This window comes from Pyrus communis, chromosome 12 (genome assembly GCF_041283825.1).
Source record: "Pyrus communis isolate YQ-2024b chromosome 12, ASM4128382v1, whole genome shotgun sequence".
NCBI classification, from domain to species: Eukaryota; Viridiplantae; Streptophyta; class Magnoliopsida; order Rosales; family Rosaceae; genus Pyrus; species Pyrus communis.
Genome location: NC_142576.1, coordinates 9,110,661 through 9,133,394, shown reverse-complemented (window position 1 = coordinate 9,133,394; position 22,734 = coordinate 9,110,661). Strand labels below are relative to the sequence as shown.

At 36.0% G+C, this 22,734-nt stretch overlaps 2 protein-coding genes, 1 non-coding gene and 3 pseudogenes across 4 annotated transcripts; 3 read left to right on the top strand and 3 right to left on the bottom strand.

Moving 5' to 3' along the window:
- Nucleotides 1-7,689: 7,689 nt before the first annotated feature.
- On the bottom strand, nt 7,690-7,861 carry LOC148692298 (U2 spliceosomal RNA; annotated as a pseudogene).
- Nucleotides 7,862-7,974: 113 nt separating this feature from the next.
- Nucleotides 7,975-8,048, top strand: TRNAR-UCG (transfer RNA arginine (anticodon UCG)). The gene has a single exon. It is a non-coding gene; the product is annotated as a tRNA-Arg (tRNA).
- A 1,697-nt stretch (nt 8,049-9,745) lies between these two features.
- Nucleotides 9,746-13,287, top strand: LOC137744953 (UDP-glucuronic acid decarboxylase 1). 2 transcript variants are annotated; one of them, XM_088681395.1, is made up of 7 exons: nt 9,746-10,718; nt 10,859-11,006; nt 11,123-11,202; nt 12,008-12,091; nt 12,215-12,289; nt 12,515-12,607; nt 12,838-13,287. In XM_088681395.1, exons 1-7 carry the CDS (start codon nt 10,107-10,109, stop codon nt 13,045-13,047), a joined length of 1,302 nt encoding a protein of 433 aa, XP_088537521.1. In that variant the 5' UTR covers nt 9,746-10,106; the 3' UTR covers nt 13,048-13,287. The 2 variants fall into 2 exon arrangements, with proteins under 2 accessions (XP_088537521.1, XP_088537520.1); XM_088681394.1 differs by having other exon boundaries at nt 9,964-10,723; nt 10,864-11,006.
- A 1,241-nt stretch (nt 13,288-14,528) lies between these two features.
- Nucleotides 14,529-15,141, bottom strand: LOC148692297 (uncharacterized; annotated as a pseudogene).
- Nucleotides 15,142-15,148: 7 nt separating this feature from the next.
- On the bottom strand, nt 15,149-16,688 carry LOC148692296 (protein FAR1-RELATED SEQUENCE 5-like; annotated as a pseudogene).
- Nucleotides 16,689-19,805: 3,117 nt separating this feature from the next.
- LOC137746291 (protein SODIUM POTASSIUM ROOT DEFECTIVE 2-like) lies at nt 19,806-21,998 on the top strand. The gene is made up of 3 exons (XM_068486369.2): nt 19,806-20,899; nt 21,087-21,162; nt 21,492-21,998. Exons 1-3 carry the CDS (start codon nt 20,249-20,251, stop codon nt 21,668-21,670), a joined length of 906 nt encoding a protein of 301 aa, XP_068342470.2. The 5' UTR covers nt 19,806-20,248; the 3' UTR covers nt 21,671-21,998.
- Nucleotides 21,999-22,734: the final 736 nt, after the last annotated feature.

Genomic DNA, 22,734 nt, shown 5'->3' with positions numbered 1-22,734 from the left:
ATAATTTTATATCGAAATATTTACATAAGATATAAAATATGCACTTATTATGAGAAATTATCCCACCATCATTTTTTCATACAGGTAAGTGAAATCATGATGTTTTTTGGATAGTATGAATGAACTGAAACGGTTGCGCTTGAGGAGAACGTGGGAAGAGGTGGTCGGTTGAAGAAGCTTAAATTTTGTCAATTATATCCCTATTTTTCCTATTTTACCCTCATTTTTTTAGAAAATAACAATCATATACCTATTTTTCCTATGACAAAAATATACCCTTACTAAGATAAACTGTATCATCATCATTGTCTCATACTCTTTTTTAAAATTTTAAAAACTAATCACACTCCTTAATAAAAAAAACAAAAAATAAAATGAAATTGTTCACACACACAAAACGTGTGCTCATCTTAATAGAATAAATAATTACAACGTTCTTCTACAAGCCCCGTAAAAAAAAAAAACTAAAAAACAAAAAAAATAGGCGCTAAGCAAAAATTTAAAACAATTGGCGGTTTCTATAAAATAAAAAATACATATATACGCAAATTAGCTTTACATAGATACTTGATTATTATTATTATTATTGCTAGTATATCCCCACACACTTTGTGTGTATGGACAATTTTTATTTTTGTTTTTAAAATGAGGGAGAGGGAGAGGGAGAGGGAGAGGGAGAGTGAGTGTGGAAATGGGGATGAATTTTTGTTTTTATTTTTTAAATTAGAGATTTGTTAGAATCACATATGTAGGTAATGTTTTTAATAAAATTGTAAAATTTAGATTGTGCAAAATTAATTTATTGATCATAATTTTATTTTGTGATAGGAGATAAAAATGTTTTTTCACCTTCTTTTAGTTGACAAAGAAAGTTTCATTAATGTATAGTTTAGATTATTAATGTGAGTGTGGAAAAGTGTTTAATACTAATTTGTTGAAGATGACTACTACTTGACGGATTTGCTGTTGGCTAGATTGTATACATCAGCGTTGGTCCGATATCCCATAGGGCAATGGCAATGAGGTTATTGAAAATTTAAAATTATGTAGCATTGCTTGTTTAATTATGTAGCAATATTGATTTCATCTTTCTTTTAAAATACAAGATATATAGCCACTCAGTACTATTGTTTGATGTTATTCCTTTTTGCTTAGAAGTGAGAGGTCTTAAGGTTCAAATCACATGGATGACAAATTTGATACCAAATTAAGATGCTCATTGTGTGGCTTACCCAAACTTCCCCTCCCCTAGTATAAAAATATCGATGTACTAAAAAAAAGTACAAGATATACAAGACTAAGGTGACATGGACTCGTTCAATCACTAAACCCTTCTCTCGCTCTTATTCCATCGATTCAATGCAACCTTTTCATTACCTTGCTCAGGACTCTCGAAATCTCAAGGACGAACATGGGCTCAACTTCTTATACTAGCTACGTACGTTGCGGTGTAACTCCTAGCAAGTTGGATGGATCTGAGATCCAACTGAAGCTCCATCTGGGATTCTTAATTCGATTAATACTAAAACCCCTAATTAACAATTTGGCTTATACACAACATGCATCGACCCTAACGTGTGAGTCATTTTTTTAACTTGATTGAGCTATACCTAGATTAATCAAGTTTTCATCTGTTATTTTTTTCGTTTAACTAATTAAGTTATTATTTTCCAAGTATATAATAGACATCCACGAGCTGGCCTATATATATAGGGTTCTTTAGATATAGATCCTTATAATTCTTATTTCCTAACCCACCTAATTCTAAACATCAAAATAAAATCCAAATTTGAAAAAGACCGCCAAATAAAAAAGTAATTGACCTATTATTACAAAATATTTACAACTTGTGCCACAATATTCCAATCAAATCAATAAATATGATTACTTACCTTAGTTATAATGAACAAATAATTATTGCACATACTATTACCCCTAACACACACACCCCTAACACACACACACACACACACACACACACACACACACACATAAATACATTGAAAAATATATCATACTGCTAAAAGTTCAATATACATATAATTTACCTAGCTATATGTATATAGTACTACTATATGTTCAAATATATATATGCGCAATACTAACATATATGTTAAAAAATTATTATATGTAATTAGTTTACCTATTTGTAAATTTATGATAAGCAAATAATATTTTGTAGGTAAATTAATAATATTTTGTAGATAAATTAGTATTAAATAAAATAATATTGCTTTATTACATAGGTAAATTATTTTGCATGTATTGGGTTTGTTTATTATGTAGGTAAATTATTTTTCATGTATTTTACATAGATAAGATAAATTATTTTCAACAATCTAACATTTTAAAATTTTAATAGTAGGTGCACTATTTGAATCAAATAACATTTTTTTTTAGGTAAATTATTTTGCATGAAATTTTACATATATTAGTCATTTTTTTTATATATGTGTGAAATAATTTACCTACATTAATATGTAAAATATAATTTTAGTGACTTAATTAAACATGCCAATATATTAGACATGTTTTATTGTTATTATATATTAGGCACTGAATTTATTACAAAGGTTTTTTTAGTAAAATTATTAATATTCTCCCTTATAATTTGCATGGCATTAATTGTGTACATTAAACATTCAAACAAGGGTATTTTAGGCATTTAGAAAATTTTAAATGTGTTAAGTCAAATATAATTAATGAATTTGCTGATGGGGAATCTAGTGAATGAAATTTATTTGAGAAAAAAACTTAAGTCGGGTTTTATGTGAAGAAAATTAAGTTTTAAAGGTTAAAGTTATATTTTCAGTTAATTAAATAAATAAAAGGTATGTTGCAATTGTGACAGCCCATCCCGGATTTTTCGTATCGTATGGGTAAAATGACGGTTTTGCCTCTAGTGGTTTTGTTTCGTTGTGTGGTTATTTTGAGGTTTTGGTTGGTTGCTTTTGGATCACACACACACACACATCCACGCTCATTCTCATCCTTTCCCTGTCCCGTATCCCTGTCTCTCTCTCCCTTTCCTTTCTTCTTTGTACGGACAAGATCAAATCCTTCGAAAACGTGGTAGATCGTGGTGGAGACTTATACCTTTGTGTTCATGAGCTTCATATGAGTTCAACCATACCTATTTCAGGTAAGGATACCTTCGTTTTCACGTCGAACTTGAGATGTTCAATACAGGGTACTGTTCATGCACACGTAAAATCATGTGTTTTTGGGAATTTCAGGGTTGTAGGAAGCTTGGTGAGGTTCTTAGGAAGCTCGAGGTGGTTCGTTTAAAGGTTTTGGACGTTGGGATCATGAGTTGCAGGTTTGGGCGGATTTTGTGAAGTTTTTCCGGCGAGATTTCGTTAGTTTTAGTGCTTGAAAGTGGTAAGGTTTTGTTCTTCTAGTTGTAAACTTCATTTTGGTACCAATTTCGTGAAATTTGGGTGAAAAACGAGTGAGAAATTAAGTTTAGAAAATTTCCCAGTTTTCCGAAGACGGCGATGGCGCCGGAGGTTGGCCGAAGAAGACGACGGAATATTCTGTCAGTTTGGACGGAATATTCCTAACGGCGTTAGGTTAACTTTAACGAAATCTGTCAGATTTAATGGAATATTCCTGACGGTGTTAACTGGCACCGTCAGTGTGTCAGGCACGTACCTGCGCGTGGGGGCGTGCGAGGCATCGAAAAATTATTTTAAAAATATGGGGATGTTCGTGAGGTTGAGTAGATCACGTTGGTGTATTCATACACCCCATTTGAGCATTGTATGAGAAGTTATTTTGTAATGTTGGTTAGGTGCTTTAAAATTAACGTTTTTATAGTTGTTTCGCATATAGGTGAGACCTATCCCGAGGACAAGCACAGTCATTCGAGGCAAGGGGGTTACGACCCTTCTACATACCAGTGAGTGAGCTTTTGGTTTTATGTATATACCTATATACTTGTGATTTTCCCAGAAAATGAAATGAAACGTTTATATGTTTTAAATGCCATGCATTGCGTTTGCCTATTTAATTATGCATTAGTAGTTGCATATATGTATGTTTGGTGCTGCGGACGCACAGGTAAGTGCCAGGTAAGTTATGGTTTATATTTGATGTTTAGTAGTGATATGAGATGCATTGAGAGCTCATAACCTGCACCCCCGGTGTTAGTGCTCCCGCCCAGAGTTGGGTACAGTCCTTCACGTGATGTTCATCTCCCGTACCACACGCTCATCTTGGATCCAAGTTAGGTGCGTTGTCCTGTCACACAGACCACTATAGGTGGTTCCGACTCGTAGGTGACCCGCGATTATTCACCCAGTCTTCACATGATCGTAGCACTTGAGCGCATTTATTTACACCCAGTCCTATCGTACAGACCACTTTAGGTGGTTCCGACTCGTGTGCAGGTATAGTTAATGAGATGAAGATTTGAGCTCTAGATTCAGCCATACAAGTCACGTTAGGTGACTCCGGCTGACATATTACATTGCATTGATTGGCATTACTTGGGTTACTTACATTTATGTAGAGGCATTCGACAGGCATATTTCTGAGCATGTTTTCTATATGTGTATATATTCTATTTTTCTGGGAATTATACAAGGTTTTACGGCGAGGGGTTAGAACTTTGATATTGAAATGATTTTGAAAAGTTTTGTTTTTACCCACTCACACTTTCTGTTTTGCACCCCTACAGGTTCTAATTTGGATTACTCTTTTGGTGGCTCTCGAGGGATTCTCGGCATGTCTGACAGATTATCACCAGTGTTGGACCACATCTGGGTGTGTTTCGTTAGTGTTTGTTCCCCTGGACTGCACTAGGTCCTTTATGCTCTGAATATTATTATCACACTTACGCTTGCACATGTATGTTATCTACTTAGTGTATAGCTTGATTTTTATTTATTCGTACTTTTATTATTATTTTTAGCTTCCGCATTGTGCACATAGTTACGTCACTCTCACGTGACGCCCAACATGTCCTGATCTCGGTCGGGGTGTGTCAGCAATGGCCAAATGATACATGTTATTCACAACAGAAAATTATATAAAGGTATTTGGACAAAATTGTTTGATGAAAAAAATGAAGGAGATGATGTCGACCGAATTAAAGTCCAAGTAAAAGATGATATACTATGACATTTTTCAAGCACTGTACGCAAACCACACATGCATACTATTAACAGATCGAGACACGACTAGCTCAATATCCAGGTGTCAAAATTTGTGACGTTCAAAATGGGCATTCCATACAGTTGACACTGCTAACGACGTGTCTGACTTTTGATAGCAGCTATATTAAGCTAAACAAAAATTATATTATATTATAAATTTGCATGTTGTATAAATAAAAATAATCACCTTTAACAAAAATAAAAAATAAAAAAAATCACTATTTGCAGTAACCTAGCTAATGGGCAATGTAACTAATACGATGAATTTTGTGGAATTTAGTTACATATTTGACTTTTGATACCGAATATATACTTGACTTTTGAAACCAAATATCCTATTTTTTTTCTTCTTTATGTAATTTCCTGTTCTTGATTTCACGAATGAGCAAGAATAGGAAAATTCTGTAATACTATTTAATTGAAGGAAAAAAAACATTCGGTATAATTTAATTTAAACTTTGTTGTAACGCAATAACGTCTAAATATAATATCTACATTTTCTCATTAATCCACAAGATGCATATAAAACCAATTACAAAATGTTTGATTAGTTTATTATGCATCAAAGAATATTAAAGATTGCTGGCTCAACAACTTAATCAGTTTCACTTTCTTTAAGATCTTGATGAATTGTTTTGAAAGCTGAGTTTTCCCCTTCAGCCTTTCTTCGAAGGTTTACAACTTTACACCCTCCCTTGGACTCCGTACACGTAAATCAAAGGTGTATGGTACTGAAATTTGTGATGATTTATTTATTTTATTTTTTTTGCTTTTTCAGATTGATGGCGATGCGAAGTTGAAATATTTGATGTGCGCTTGTAATAATGGCATTTCACCCTAAAAATGACTTTCAGTGCCCACCAATTTAGTTTCTCAATCAAGCTACTCATATAATATTGTATATCGCTATAAGAAAAGATAGAAATAACTACAAGTAAGGTAGCAAAAGGTTTTGACTCTAGTTGTCACTTTCGATATAGGTTTGAAGTTGCAAGGCGTGAAAGTTGTCGAATTGCTTCTGGTTCGGATTAGCCAATACGGTACTATGGCTTTAGGTGGCCTGGTATGGACCATAGCTCTCTTCGGGATGCCGGGAGGAGGTGGAGGGTGGCACTGTCTTGTCATTTTAGTCTCAAATCTATGTATGAAAGGATGGAGCTATTTGATTTGTTGTACTCACTTCACTTGGTTTTCTGAAGTCATGGTGGTGATTAGGTGATTCGGTTAGGCCATGAGTATTGTACTCCCTATCATAATATGAGTTCGAAGTTTTTGTTCTCACATGATCTCCGTGTAACACAAGATCTAGCAATTCTCTATTAATCCTTGTAATCTTGCGGTTCTTGATGAACTTGACTTTCAACGAAGTGTCGGCATCCACACATTGCTTTGCAATTGATCATGCTTTATTTTAATTTTTTTTAATTTAGTTTGCATGAATCATTTTCGAGATAATTTATTTATTTATTATTATTTTTTTTTATGAGTATGTATCTGTAATGTCTTTTATTCAAAGAATGGAGTGCCGCCACCCCCCATTGATTTTCCTTAACCAATAATCATCATAAATATCAGTCGAATAATAAAGTGTGTATCAGACATGTCATCTTCCCTTGAAGTAAGCTTACTAGCTAGCTAATCAATTTGAGGGTTGAGCCTGACGATTTGGATTTACCTCTTGACGTATCTGAAACACTCGGACGGTGCCGACCCTTCATTCTCCAGTTATGAAGTGAACCCTTGTATGCATCTTGCTCTCAAATGCGATTCAAATAATTGAAAAGAAAATTTTGTGTTGCTCTATCCAACGTTGAATTTTAGAGCTCACCGTTGATAAACAGGATAATATATGGGATCCACATGTAGATCTTTGCGTGGCCACAAAACTTTCTACAATGAGAAACCTAATCTAGCTAGTTTCTAAACCTTTTTTATTTTTTATTTTTTAAAGAAAGGGGATGGCTGGTGGCTTCACCAGACCAATCCATCATTTCAGGGCCGAGAAAACTCATAGAGGCATTTTAGCCTCCCCTGGCTACTATCGTGCGATTCACTAGCACCATGAATCGAATTCAGAACTTGCCGTGTGGAATACAGGTCTGGAATTCATTCCCAACCACTGAGCCACCCCGTGATAGTTGCTCGTTTCTAAATCATTATATATATGAGAACCAGATGCAATATCAGCAGAGCAGATACATAATAATGGCTCTGTTGGCCCTTGGAATATATCTCCTTCTCAAAGCAGAAAGTCATGTCATATGAAAAGGAACTCGCGAAAAGAATTTTTATGAGTCCTCATCACATACTTGTAAAATTTTCCCAAGTCGAGTATACATATATGCACATGCAATTAAATTGCTTGGCAAGTGGGTAAACCCTAGAGTTTCAAAGAGGCATGATTTTGACATTTTATCAATAAAGGCAAAAAATTTGATGTATGAAAATTCTAATTGACATTTTATCAAATTTGTCATTTTGGAAATTCGAATTAAAAATCTCTTACATACAAGTGTAAAGAAATACTACTAGAGGATGTGTCACGCACTCAAAGACATGTGAAATCTCTAGCAGCAAGCTATTGTTATGAACTCTCCCATTAAAAAAATTAATTTAACATTGTATGAGTCATTGACCGGCATATAAAAAATTAAACTGATTAAAACAAATAATAAACTTGATCTTAATCATTTAGAAGAAATACTGATAACTTACAATTTCTTGAACACAGGATATATTGTCCAAAGAGAAAATATATATATTTTTTTTAATTCATGATATTATGAGAATTGAAGAGGCAAAGAACTTACAAGTTGACCGCATAGCGCAGTGGATTAGCGCGTTTGACTTCGGATCAAAAGGTCGTGGGTTCGACTCCCACTGTGGTCGCAAATGTTGTCTTTTTATTTTTAATCTTTTTTTTTACTTTCTTTTTGGGCTCCAATTTAGAGTCCATTTTTTACAATGGGCCTTCTATGTGGAGTATATCCTGTCCATTCTCTGGTAGGCCCAAAGTTGGCCCGGTTTTTGGTATAGGAGAAGTTTGGTGAAACTCTAGCTAGCATCGGGAAGCCTGCATTCGGATTAGCACACATTATATTTTGGGATGAACAATTCAAATACATCTCTCACAATCTTCTCAAATCTCAAATATACAACCCACTCCTCACCTATTTGCACCAATTTCTAATGCTATACACAACAATCTACCACTTAACATGAAATTAATAACTCAAATTAAGTTAACATAAATATGTACCTTTTGTCACATTATTATTAAGAAATATAATCTCGTCGCTTAACACTGACACGTTTTATAATTTGGTTGAATTAATTTATGGGGTGCTATTGGTTACATCACATGTTAAGGTTTGATTAAAACATGTCACGTCGTTCTTGTCTATGTATAAAGCCAACACCTAAAATGATGAAGCTTTCAACATATCAAGAATGCTCCCTGTAACATCCCACATAGCCCAGGGAAGTGATCCTTAAATGTATATTCCTATTCCTACCTAGCACGAGGCCTTTTGGGAGCTTACTGGTTTCGGGTTCCATTGGAACTCCTAAGTTAAGCGAGTAGTGCGCGAGAGCATTCCCAGGATGGGTGACCCATCGGGAAGTTCTCGTGTGAGTTCCTAGAAACAAAACCGTGAGGGCGTATTCGGAGCCCAAAGCGGACAATATTGTGCTACAGTGGTGGAGTGAGCCCGGAAAGTGATCCGCCCCGGGCCGGGATGTGACAATTTGGTATCAGAGCTTAACCCTGGCCGCGTGTGTGCCGACGAGGACATCGGGCCCCTAAGGGGGATGGATTGTAACATCCCACATCGCCCAGGGGAGTGATCCTTAAATGTATATTCCTATTCCTACCTAGCACGAGACCTTTTGGGAGCTTACTGGCTTCGGGTTCCATTGGAACTCTGAAGTTAAGCGAGTAGCACACAAGAGCATTCCCAGGATGGGTGACCCATCGGGAAGTTCTCGTGTGAGTTCCCAGAAACAAAACCATAAGGGCGTAGTTGGAGCCCAAAACGGACAATATCGTGTTACGGTGGTGGAGCGGGCCCGGGAAGTGATCCACACCGGACGGGGATGTGACACCGCCTCTCTAAGTCTATAATCACATGCAATTATTATTATTATTTCAAAATATAGCTGATTAATTCATTAATTAATGACAAAAAATAACTGAAATAAATGTATGACACTACAATTTGAGGGTGAGATTAAAATCACACTCATACTCACGTGAGATTAAAATCACACTCATACTTTGCACACAATAATATGTTTCAAAATATATCTGATTAATGCGCTAATTTATGGGTTCAGATTTAATTCTGCGTAGTAAACTGTGTTACATATATTTAATTTAACTATTAAATTTAATTATTACAACCACAATGGTGAAAATGTGTTGAGCTCTTACATGATGACATGAGTTCAAATTCTGTCGATGACTAATTTGACAAAATTTATCTTTTGACCAAAAAAAAAAAACCAAGCTAAGGATCTTCCAATTTTAATCACAATTCAATCCCACTCAGTGGTATGTAAAATTGCTGATTTATAATCAAAGAACAGTTCCACGACACCGTCACATGACTCACATCCTCGTTGTCGTTGGTACCATATTTCCCCCACACACCAACTGCCACCCGCGCGTTTCATCACTATAGTCTGGGTCCATTCAAATTGCAAATCCCTTCCTAATTACTCAAAGCAGGCCCCTCCAAAATCTCATCACATATTTCTCCGTTCCTCCATCTCTCCATCACCATAACCACCTCTTCTCAAACACACAGACCTTCCATACTCCAAATCAAATCACGCACACTCTCTCCCCCACTAACCCTTTTCGCCTGAACCAGAAAGTCTCTGCCTTTCTCCCTAATCAAGCACCAGAAGAAGGGAGAGAGAGAAAATCTCAATCCCCATATTCCAATGATGAAGCAACTGCACAAGCAATCAAGCTTGAACCACCGACGGGACGAAGAGATCCCATCGACCCTCAGCTCCCCCTACTCCACCAAAGCTCCCAAGCACCCCCGATCCCTCCCCAGATCCATCAACTACCTCTTCAAGGAGCAGCGCCTCCTCTTCATCCTCGTCGGCATTCTCATCGGCTCCACCTTCTTCATCCTCCAGCCCACCCTCTCCCGCCTCGGCCCCTCCGATCACAACTCCGCCGCCACCTCCGTCTCCAGAACCTTCTCCACCGCCCACGACCTCGTCTCCAAGCCCACCCATGCCAAGGTCGGTCGCGTCCCTGTTGCGCTCGGCCAGCGGAGGCTGCGGATCGTCGTCACCGGCGGAGCTGGGTTCGTCGGGTCCCACCTCGTTGATAAGCTCATTGACAGAGGTAATGATGTCATTGTGATTGATAATTTCTTCACTGGGAGGAAGGACAATCTGGTGCACCATTTCGGGAACCCGAGGTTCGAGCTCATTAGGCACGACGTCGTCGAGCCGATTCTGCTGGAGGTGGATCAGATCTACCATTTGGCTTGCCCTGCCTCCCCTGTTCATTACAAGTATAACCCAGTCAAGACAATCATATCCTTTTCAATCAATTATACTTTTTTCCTAGTTTTCGCAGTTTTTATTGAATTCAGGCATTTGGGCGGTTGTTTTTTGCTTCATTTTTTGGGTTGAATTATGAAAGTTTAGTTTTTGACGTCCTTGACTGTGATTACAAGACCAATGTGATGGGTACTCTTAATATGTTGGGACTTGCCAAGCGAATCGGGGCGCGGTTTCTGCTCACTAGCACGAGTGAAGTTTATGGGGACCCTCTGGAGCATCCTCAGAAGGAAACTTACTGGGGAAACGTAAATCCTATAGGTGCGTTGGTTGTTATTCTTGCATTTTCTTTTCCTTTTATATCTTAGATGTTTTCGTCTACAATGCATTTTTGTTGTTTAATGTGTTTACGCGTGTGTGCGTTCGAAAATGAATAGGTGAGAGGAGTTGCTATGATGAAGGAAAGAGGACAGCAGAGACGTTGGCAATGGATTATCATCGAGCTGCCGATGTTGAGGTGACTGAAAGTTTGATTCTGTTGCTCAGTTGTAGATGAACTATTGGAATCCATAATTTGATGCGCAGATCTTTTGGCATGCAGATGTAGAATGTTAATGTTATTCCTTCACATTTTAGTAGAATTATATAGGATTTTATATCCATATCTCCAATCTGGTCTTCCACGACCATTTAATTCTTGAGAAACTGCATACTTTTGTCAATTTACTAACTTAGTGGTACCCGCCCCCCTCTTTTTCCAGTTGCATTGGGAGTTTTCATGGTGACATTAGACTGTGGGTGATCTAGTCTGTTCCTTTAAATTCATTTCACGTATTCTACTTTATACATATTCTTTCTCTTGGAAAACTTTTCTGTTCTATACTTTAGTTGTCATTTTAAATGTTGATTCGGTGGACTTTTAAATATGCCATAGTTTTAAAGCTACCAAAAACTGCACATCACATACATTAAGGGTTGCAAGTTGTCAAAGTATTATTTGTGCTTTCCCTTTACGGTAGCTTGAACTATATGGTAATGCCAACTTGAAGCTTAGCCAAGTGAATTTATTTATTTGGGCTTTCCATGTATGGTTGTTTTGAGCTTTCTGGTAATTCAAATTTTCACCCTGCACCAGTTGCACTTTTACTTGATCCTTGACCGAAGTATACAAGTTGTCTTTCCATTTCTTAACCTTGTCTCATCCAAATCCTTTTCTATCCTGCAGAAGTTGTAACTAATGTGGTTGAAAGTAAGATAGGATTTGCCTTGGCTCGTTTACCATGATTGACTTGTCAAGCTCACATAAAGCTTTCTGTTTTCAGGTGCGTATTGCTCGAATTTTCAACACGTATGGGCCACGTATGTGTTTGGATGATGGGCGTGTGGTTAGCAATTTTGTTGCACAGGTTAATACTACCCTTTCCTTTTAAAGTGATTTGAATCTCTTCAATTAAACTCATGAATACTAAAAGTTTTGCAATGTGATTCTCATTGTTGTGTTATTCTAACGACATTGGCGGTCTGTGCAGGCTATCCGCAAACAACCATTGACTGTGTATGGTGATGGTAAACAAACACGAAGCTTTCAATATGTCTCCGATTTGGTATGCCAGACTTTCTATATCATTATAGTTCTTTCGTTGCAACTTTTGCTCATGCCGTATTACTGATGTATATTCTTCATGCTTGCCACTTTTTTATTTTTGTACTTTGAAACGTGTACATTGTGTGGCTGAAACAATAGATCTCATGATCACCGGGAATTTCTAGAAGTAGTTTAATTTTAGGACATGGCAGATGATCTTATAGAACACTTTTTGCAATGACAGGTCAATGGACTGATGGCATTGATGGACGGAGAACATGTGGGACCTTTCAACCTGGGTAATCCAGGGGAGTTCACCATGCTTGAGCTTGCTGAGGTTTGTCTTAAACCTCGTTTCCGTAAATTTAATATTTTTCATGTACCATTTAGACTTCAGAAAATGCTATAAGATGCTTGGGCCCTAATTCTTTTGAAGCACTTTTAGCATTTTGCTTTCTTTTATCCTTGTTTGTTACAAGATTTGGTATTCTAAGTAATTTTTATGCCCACAACAGTGAGAGATTCTACTATGGCACTCTCAAATTTTCTGTTGTTCCTGATGAACAGGTTGTCAAAGATACAATTGATTCAAGTGCGACAATAGAATTTAGACCAAATACTGCTGATGATCCACACAAGAGGAAGCCCGATATTAGCAAAGCCAAGGAGCTATTGAACTGGGAGCCGAAAGTCTCGCTGAGGGAAGGACTGCCTCTAATGGTGAGTGATTTCCAGAATCGCATTTTAAATGAAGATGAAGGAAAAGGGATTAACTAAGAATGAGGAGAACCAGTATGTATAGTGTGAAGCACGACTGTATCAAATCGATTCGTTTATTATTGTCATCCTCGGTTCACATTTACCTGGCAATTCAAGCAAAATGCCACTGTAGGAAATGTATCTATTTAACGACCGTGCTTGACCAGCAGAGAGTCTGCAGTCACTAGATTTTGATGAAATATTTTTACCACATTTTCTGGCATACACTGTGGTGGTGGAAGGGTGCATCTTCTCTTATTCTTTTTTACTGTTTTTGATATCTTGAAGGGAGAGTAAATTCTGCCTGCAGAAAAGCCTAATACTGATCAAAGTATTGGTAGCTTGAATTCTTTCTGGTGTTATATGAGGCCCAATAGGTATTCCATAGCATTTTTAAAACCGAAGAACAGAGAAAATGGAAGGGTTTTGCCTCGACCACCCTTCCTTGATCGGTGCTTGCCCCTCTCTTGTCATCACCGTGAATCCTCTTTGTCAGTTCCTTTCAACTTTGGTCGAAGCTCGATTGAGGATGGGAAGGGGGTGACCGGAATTAAGCAAAAGGGGACATCGGAGTGGGGAAGGTGGAGGCTCACTGGCTCCGCAGTCCTCTCTCTTTGATTTTTCCTTTTTCGTTTGGGAACCGTTATTGGCATTCTCAAAATCTCAATCCACACTTCTATATTTCTGATTTATCTATTTTAATTCTTTTAATTTGATTTCCGATTTTGCCCTTTTATTGTTTTTTAATGTGCCTAGAATTTTGAAAACCTCATTAAGTATAATTTTAATGACTAAAATAAATTGGTGGGAATGCTTGGGTTTTGAGCATGTTTTTCATTTTTTTGAAAGCCTAATTAATCTTTCATTTGGAATTGATTTTGCTGACGATAAAAATTGGAGGGATTTCTAGTGGATTTGTTTTCTTTCCAGATTTCCCATGAAACAAATAGCATAGCAAATGTCCCAAATAACATCTTTCTTCCTTCTTTTCAACAAAATAAAATTGTTGCTAAAGGCAACACGTAATCCTTCTAAAATATGACATAATAGTTGTGTGGTTATCACAGTTCATATCTTGAACATCATAACAAGGAATAAACTCATGTTCTTTTTCTAGAATTTTAACCAACATAGCATCCAAACATATAAATTGCCTCCACATCTCAAACCAAGCCTGAAGCTTGTTTCCATTTCCTTGTTAATCAAAATCTAATCTTCAATTGCCTCCACATCTCAATCAAGCACACAAATATGTACCAGCAAAGTGCATAACCTGTATATCATAATAAAATATACCAAAACAATTAGAAAACATATATAAATACGTCCTATAGTCTATTTGCAGACTTTGGTTGTTACACATGCAAGAGAAATTTCAGTTGAGGGAACACAAACTAATTTCAAGTCCCAACCAAGATGAACGTGATTTAAAGAGTAATTATAAAAAAAAGAACGTACAAGTATGTCTCTGTTCAAAATCTACAATCATATCATAGAACTCATGCAGCTCTCTCGTTGAGTTCGCAGGTTCGACGATTATGGTCAACACTGTTACAAATGCTACATTTTCGGGAGTTCTCAACTATCTTAAATGACGAAGGCTCATGTTGTGTGAAGTTAGATTCCTTTCTCTTCTTCGACTTTGATGAACGACCTTGAATAGTAGGCTCAAGAATTAAAGGAAGAGAAGAAATAGGGATAGCTACCTTTTGGTACCTTCTTTTTCAAAAAATGGGCATTTTTTTTTTCGTACTTCAATTTAAAATCTGCCAGAAGATCACTTATTTCATCTCTCTATCACCATCCAAGTTAACATCGCAAACATCACTAAACAATCTTGTATCAATCCTCCATTGCTCATGTACGTCCTTCAATTGCAATTCACTTCTCATTTCTCTAATCATATGTGCACAAGGAAGGCCCATTGTTTTTTAAAAAATGGCCTTTACATCGAGATAAAACATCAGTGGATTTTGCTAATTCATATTGCTTATGTAACTCATTCAGTGCAAACATAGATACATGAGTAACAAGTTCTTTAAAGAAGGGAATTCGAAGTCTATGTGACACACGAATCTTCTCACTTGAGAGTCGAACTTTGATTTCTTGAAATTGATTTCTTAACCCAATCATCTTCGTTTTCAAAATGAGACTTACAATTTGTAAGGATATTTTTCTCAATATGCTAGACACATAAAATATTTGTAGTTCTAGGGTAGACAATTTCTATCACTTTCATCAGCGCCAATTCCCTATCTGATATAATAGGCACTTGATGATTATCAATTCCCACGAGTTTACTAAACACTGTCAGTGCCCATACACAATCCTCTTCCTCGTCCTTTTGCAAAAAGGCAAAACAAGAATAAAATGATGTGTTGAAACTTGAGATCCCAATGATATCCAACAATGGCATCTTCTACTTATTAGTCTTATAGGTGCAATCCATCACAAAAACATTTGAGTAGCTCTTAGTCAGTGCAATTGAAATGGGATGGGCAAAGAACAAATGAGTCAAATGACCATTCTAATCATACTCAATGTTATAAGTGAAACCACCTTGACCAAGTTCATCCAACAAGGCTTGAACAACCGTACGTCCTCCTACACTCTGCTTCATAATCTTATACCTTTCATTATAGACACTTTGAGAAATTTCTTAAAGATTAGGATTACTTTGACGAAACGAAGAAAGAATCTGGTGAGGTGGTATACTGGCCATGGTCATTTGTTTAATGCGCAAGATTTCGTCTTCTAAAAACTGACGACAATAGGGATGCCCATACATGTCAGCTGAAGGATCATGGTTATGTGACAAATTTTTTATGTCCACCTTCCAAAATCCTTCTTGTTTCTTCTTTCCCCAAATTTCAAAAGGACAATTTATCAATCGAGATGTTGTTTTCCTTTTCTTGTCCTCTAACGAAAGATTGGTATTTCGATAATTACCACCTCTATCACAACCAATGATAACATATTTATCAGCCTTCGATCTCCGAATAACAGTTGCATACCCTTACTTTAATGCAATTTCATGAACAATACCAAGGATGTCTTCCCGACTTTGAAGGTTTTTTCAGTCAAAGAGCATTGTGTCATGTTCACTGATCTCTATTTGACTCCCTAGATAAAAATAAACTTAGTTTTATAGCATGTGAACCATTCATTTCAACATAATATATAGAAACTTACTAACAATGGAAGCTATCATACTAGTTAATAAAACAAAAGAAGTTGGTCAAATGAGAAGTCAATTAATAAGGGGGTAGAACTCATTGCATGAAAAGCAAATCAGGGTAAAAAAAAACAAGCATTCAAAGGGTAGCAACAAAAAAACTTATTCATGAAATTGCATTGCACCAACAAATAAATTTGTCTACTGGAAAACCCCAATTCTAATCCATGAAATTGAATATCTAATTCATGTTATTGAGATTGAAATACAAATATGTTCAAACTCATAATGAAACACCTATAATACTAAAAATAATTAAACGAGTAAATAAAAAGAACAAAAAATCATGAGCAGACATACTATGAAAATTTGATTCAAGAGAGTTAGAAGGATTACTCAAGTCTGACATTTCTTCCATTTCACCATTGTAAATTTCATCAAAACTTTCCAGTAGTATCGGGTCCATATATGGTTGTTCATCCATGAATTACCCAAAAAAAAAATGAAGAATTTTGCTCAGACCAAGAGTAAAAAAGCCTGAGCACGAAGAAATGGCTGACTTGATAAAGTAGCCACCGATTCTATATGGAGCTAGAGTCTTTTGCATACATGCTCAGACTCGAGAGTAAAAGATTACTTGCTTCTAGAGCACAAAAGGTCTTTACAACTCCCCCATAAATATTTACCCATATTTATGTCATCATACTTAATGAGGTTTTCAAGATTGTAGACACTAAAAGTAATATAGTGGTAAAATAGGAAATCACATAATAGCTTAAGATTTTGGGAGTGTCAATAATAGCTCATTTTTGTTTTTCTTTTAGTGTAGTTGTCAATGTTCAGGGTGTGCAGAACGAATACCATAATTATAAAAGTTTGGCAATCAGGTGTTAAATTTAGAGTTCCGATAAATCACAATACAATCAAGTCCACACCTGTCACTAATGTTGGACATCAGCTTCGGCTTCAGGTTGCTCTGTATTTAACAGAAGATTCTGTTGTGTCACTGAATCTGTACAATTATTGTGCTTCTATTTCTCATCACATAAGATGTATAGCCATTGAGATATATTCATCCATTGACACAATTTTCTCCGCTTTTGGAATTGGGAGCAATTAGTGGGTATGAACGAAAAGGGGTGATAATTATTTTACTTGTTAAGCAAGAATGAGTAAAATCCATCAACTTCAAATCACTTTTATATACGCAAGCCCTTTTTATCCCAACAGCTTGGCTCTGCCGGCCTAAAATCCAAGAAAGTTTTGTTTATTTTTTGCCTTTTCCTTTTGAATTTGTTGGTAAAAGTTGGAATTTGGGATTAATGTCATATGCCATAATGCCATGCCATATAGCCATGCATGGTTTGGGTTCTTAGTCCCTCCCTGGGAAGTGGGACCATCTCGTCTAGAAGTAATGAAAAAGCTTTCCTCTCACTTACAGCACACGTCTATATATAATTTTCTAATAAAGTTTTGACCCAACTTCAAAGCCAAAAAGAAGAAAGACAACCTTCTATACAACCCCACCATTTTCCACCTCCATGCAATACAATGTGCCATTTCTCATAACATCCTTATTTTTCTTCTTAAAAAGATCCTCCATGTCTTTTGTCTTTTGACAGAGTCTATAACTATAAGAATGATTTACATAAAACGAGCTCATTGTTACCGTAACATTTTGATCAAGTAATACGTTGTTATGTGAAGATAAAATTACTCATATCAATGCAATATTAGACTGAGATGCTATGATAACGGTGAACTCATTGTATATAAGTTGTCTCCTAAACTATAGCTTATGAATACGGGGACTCAATTAGGTTGGCAGGGGATAAAAAGAAGAAAATGAAAGGAGTTAGATGAATCATGATAGCCATTTATATAAGCATCTGTTCCCATAAGGCTTTGAGAAGTAGAAATATCACGAGAGTGAGTGATTTTGAGTCTCATCCATCCACAGAAAAGAAAGAAAAATTTCAAAATGGGAGTTTTAACGAAACACTTCCGGTACTGTTTACTTTTAATAAAAAATCTCATTTTTACCTTTTCCTGGTACTATTCACTACATCTTTATTTATCATTTTTTATTAAAATTAAATTTTTTTTAAACTTTTCGTTAATTTTTCTTTTATTTATTTGCAAACTTATATGCTGGCAGCATTTATTTCAAAGGAATCTAAATAATTGCATGATAAATATCATCTGGAAAGCTTTCCTTTCATATTTTTGTTCCGTTGCTGGTGTGGTGTGATTGGCTTCTTAGGAAAGTTTTTGTAGGGCCTTCTTTAATTCTTCAAACCTTTATTTTTCTCTTTTCAGTTTTTTTTTTAGTTTTAATTTCAATATAATTTCAGTTTTCACTTAAAAAGAAAATTTCTTGACCTCAGGTACAAAAAGAAATGCTTTTAGTCAACTAAGTTACTTACAAGCTCCTTGCGATTTCAATATGATTTGAACCCACGACATATACTAGGGGATACCAAGTTGCTTTGAGTGACTATCCTGTTGCATATTATAATATGGAGAGAGACATGATTGATGTATCACAAAGTTAAAACAGAATATTTATGAGGGCAATTAGTTGGATAGACCAATTTTTGACATCTGGTTGCAAAAATGATCAATTTTTATAATGTGATTGCTATATTATCTTTGTGTGATTATTATGCTATTGATATATGATTAACATGTCATCATTACTAAAATATGACCATTTATACAATTAAACGTCAAAAACTAATTATTTCAGCTAATTATTCTATTCATAAATTAGTACACATATTACAATATAAGTGAATTTGTAACATCCGAGTGACCGTCACACTGAAACTGAGGAAGCCGTTGGTCTGTCTCTTCTGATCAATTGTTTGTTTTCATTTAAAAAAACAAAACATATCGGGAACAAGTTGCTGCCAAGCGTGTGAATAAGTAGTGAAAATAAATTTGTAGGGCATGCATGCCCCAGCAGGCCAACAGTTTATCAGACTATACAATAAATTAGTTCTAGCAGGACTCAATTTCATATTAAATTCACTTTCCTATATTATATAAATCTTAAGGTTAAAGCATCCAAAGGAAATTGTCACGGGATCGTCCACACTTATCAAGTTAAAGTTAGGATATTTAGCTCTGTAATTACACGAACAAATGCCCTAATTAAATATCTATTTATCTTGGTCCCAGTGCACCATCTGCAATTTCTGATGCTCTCATGATCCAGCCCTAAATTACTTGAAAAAAGAAAAAAAAATGATACCTGAAGGAATACCAAAAATATAATAATATTACAAATGTAAGTTATACAACTACCCATGTATGGCACACCGACACTCCTACATTAATTCATCTAACTGCACAAAGGCTACCACTTACTGATATGGTGTAGTAATATTCATTTTCACTTTTAAGTAAAGTCTTAAGTTTGATTTTTGTCAAAAATGAATTTGAACTATATTATTGTTAGTTGATTATGAGGATTAGCCTACTCCTCTACCCCTTAGTATAAATAATATAGTTTGTTTAAAAAATAAAAATAAAAATAAAATATAATATAAAAAAAAGATCGACACAGAGAAACTCGAAAGGGAGTCGAGAAGAGCAAGAGATCGTTTAATTGGAAGGACCACCATATTTGATTTTCGACTCGTTATTAGAGGATATAAGTTAATTTGTATTTTGGTGCAGACACTTTTTTTTCTTTCATCTGGTTGAAATTATTGGTAAAATTTTATTGAGGCCCAAATAAAAAAACCCTATCTTCTTTGATCTATTTATTTGTATCGTTTGTATCACAAATTGTGTTTTACACAATTAAATCATTTTTCTAACTAGCAAAAAAATCATTTTTTTTTAACTTGCTTGGAATCTAGAACCATATTATGTTTTATCTCCTCCCTTTATCTCCAAGAGGAAGCTTCAAGCTCAAAAGCAGAAATTAAACTACCTACCTTCTTTTCTAAACCTACCTCTCTCTCTCTCTCTCACTTCCCCTTTTATGCAGATTCTCTAAACCACTGGTTCCCACACTGTGTTATCATATCAAATATGAAGATGAAAGGCATAGACATATTCTGTGCATCCCAAGCTTCAACAGCCATATGCATGAACATGGATCATCAAGCATCCTCCTCCGTCGTACAACTCGGCGGCCGAGCCCTCGACCGCCACAACCCCATCATCCAAGATGCAAGAAGAAGCACAAGCTCCAGAACCCTTCCCATTGCTCCATGCTCTTCCCAATCCCCCATCAACCCCAAGGCCTACCACCAACTCCCAAAGAGCAAGAAAAAAGCAACCTCCTCATCACTTAGACCAAGTACCAAGAGCTCCTCAAAAGAAAATGATCAGATGAGGAAGAGTACTAGTAATATTTTTCATGGAAAGTTGGATGAAAATGTTAAGAAGTTTTCTTCTGTTCTAAGTGAGAGTGTTGTTAGGAAGAGCTCTGCCAACCCTATCGATCTTATTACTCCTCCTGGCTCCTCCAGATACCTTTTGAGTGATACTGTGATCTTTGATGGGTTATCGGATCACGATCCGGTTTTGGCATTGGTTCCGGTTGGGCAGAAAAAGAATGCAGTGAAAATAATCACAGAAAATAAATCTACTACTTCTTCAATTGGCTCTTCTTCCTCATCTCTGACAAAAGACTCAAAACCACCAACGCCACCACCACTGCCACCGCCTTCCAACCAGGTTTGTCCAAAATTTTCTGTTTTTCTTGCTCAGATTGTTAGTTTATATGCATAGAGGTAACATTAAAGAATGTTAAGGGTTTTAAATTTGGTTTCAATTGTTGAGAGTATGAATCCCAGGTCGGAGAATAATCAAAGCCTTGAGTAATTGTTTAAATGATTACTTATATAATGATCTTCTTTTGCAGGTTGTTGTATTGATGGTGTCCCTTCACTGCAAAGGGTGTGTAGGAAAACTGAGAAAACATCTATCCAGAATGGAAGGTAATTTGTTTAGCTCTTTAAAGCTGAAACATTTTTACTAGATTGCATCATTCCAGGAAAGTGAATTCCGCACCCATTCCCTTCTTCTCATGCACACGGCACACCCATGTCTATTTCTGATCTTTGTATTGAAATAAATCAAACAAGAATTAAGAAACAATAATGAATTGAAGCGTGCAGAGAGAAAAAAAAGTGTGCGGAAATCATTTTCCTTTCTCAATTACAATAACATCTCATTCAACATAGCTAATATCTACTTATGGTAATTTTAATTTTATCAATGAATGTATAAACTTAACTCAATATTTGTGTTTCATTTATGTGGGCAGGGGTGACATCATTCAACATAGACTTTGCAGCAAAGAAGGTGACAGTCACTGGAGATGTAACCCCATCGAGTGTCCTTGCCAGTGTCTCAAAGGTGAAGAACGCTCAGTTTTGGCCTACTGTGTCATCAGCATCACCTGCCTCTCCACCTTGTCCTACCAAACTAGAGGCCAAGAAATAATTTAACAGGTAACTGAAGAGAGGGCGTGGGAGAGAGAGAGAGAGAAGAAAAAAACCAAAAACTGGCAAGATGTTTTAGATGTATGGTTTGGATGTGAATTAATTAATTATTTAATATTAGTGTAAATGCACTATTAGCATGAGTGAGTGGAGGAACCAGATTCTGTATTGCTTGGAAGGAACTAGCTAGGAAGAAGTTGAGTGAGTAGTAGAAGAATCAAGATTAGAACCCACCTTATCATATTCTTCACTTTTTGTAGTTTGCTTTTAGTTTGGGACCTTTGCTATCTCTTACTTATAAGAAAATGTGGAGAGCAACTTTCTTATCACGGGAATGTCATTGAAGTTGTTTTCAAACTAATTATACATTGTTATGTGAAAAAGTTGAAATGCATAGCAGTAGGGTAACTAATTTAAAATACAGACAATGTGACAATCTCGTTGTAAGTAAATGTCTCTTGTCTATTAGAATACCCAACAAATTAATATCTATATGTTGCCACCATTCTATTCTGTTTTATCTAGTCCCTTCGTTTAATACTGCCATGCCCTTGTGCTTCCTAAAAAGCTATTTTGTTTCTTTTTTTTTTTTTGTTTTTAACCACAGTTCGTGCTAGTTAAATAGTGCTTAGGAAACTGTAAAATTCTGATTGTTGGGTTGCTGGCTCAAGGACCATATTCTTGGTTCTTGGTGTTTCAGATTAAAATGAGACATCCACAGCCAGTTAAAACCAACTACTCTTTGCTTTTTAGACCGCCATTTTGAAGCTGTAAAGACCAGTAATCTGGTAAAAATAATAAAACAGGCACCCGTTTTCATTGAAACATGTTACCAAATGACTTTTTCTGTTATAAAAGAAGTAAACAGCATAGCCAAATGGGTCTTTATTTGTATTACACAACTCCTACATCAAACACAGTTTTGAAGGCCACTAATCACTATGCTAGAAAGAGGCTTGGTATTTTCTGGTCATGAAAAACTAGAAGGCCCACTCTAGAGGAAAGATATTTACTTGTGTCCGGCCGCCTTTTATATGACAGAGTGCAGTGCTTGATACGGCAGAC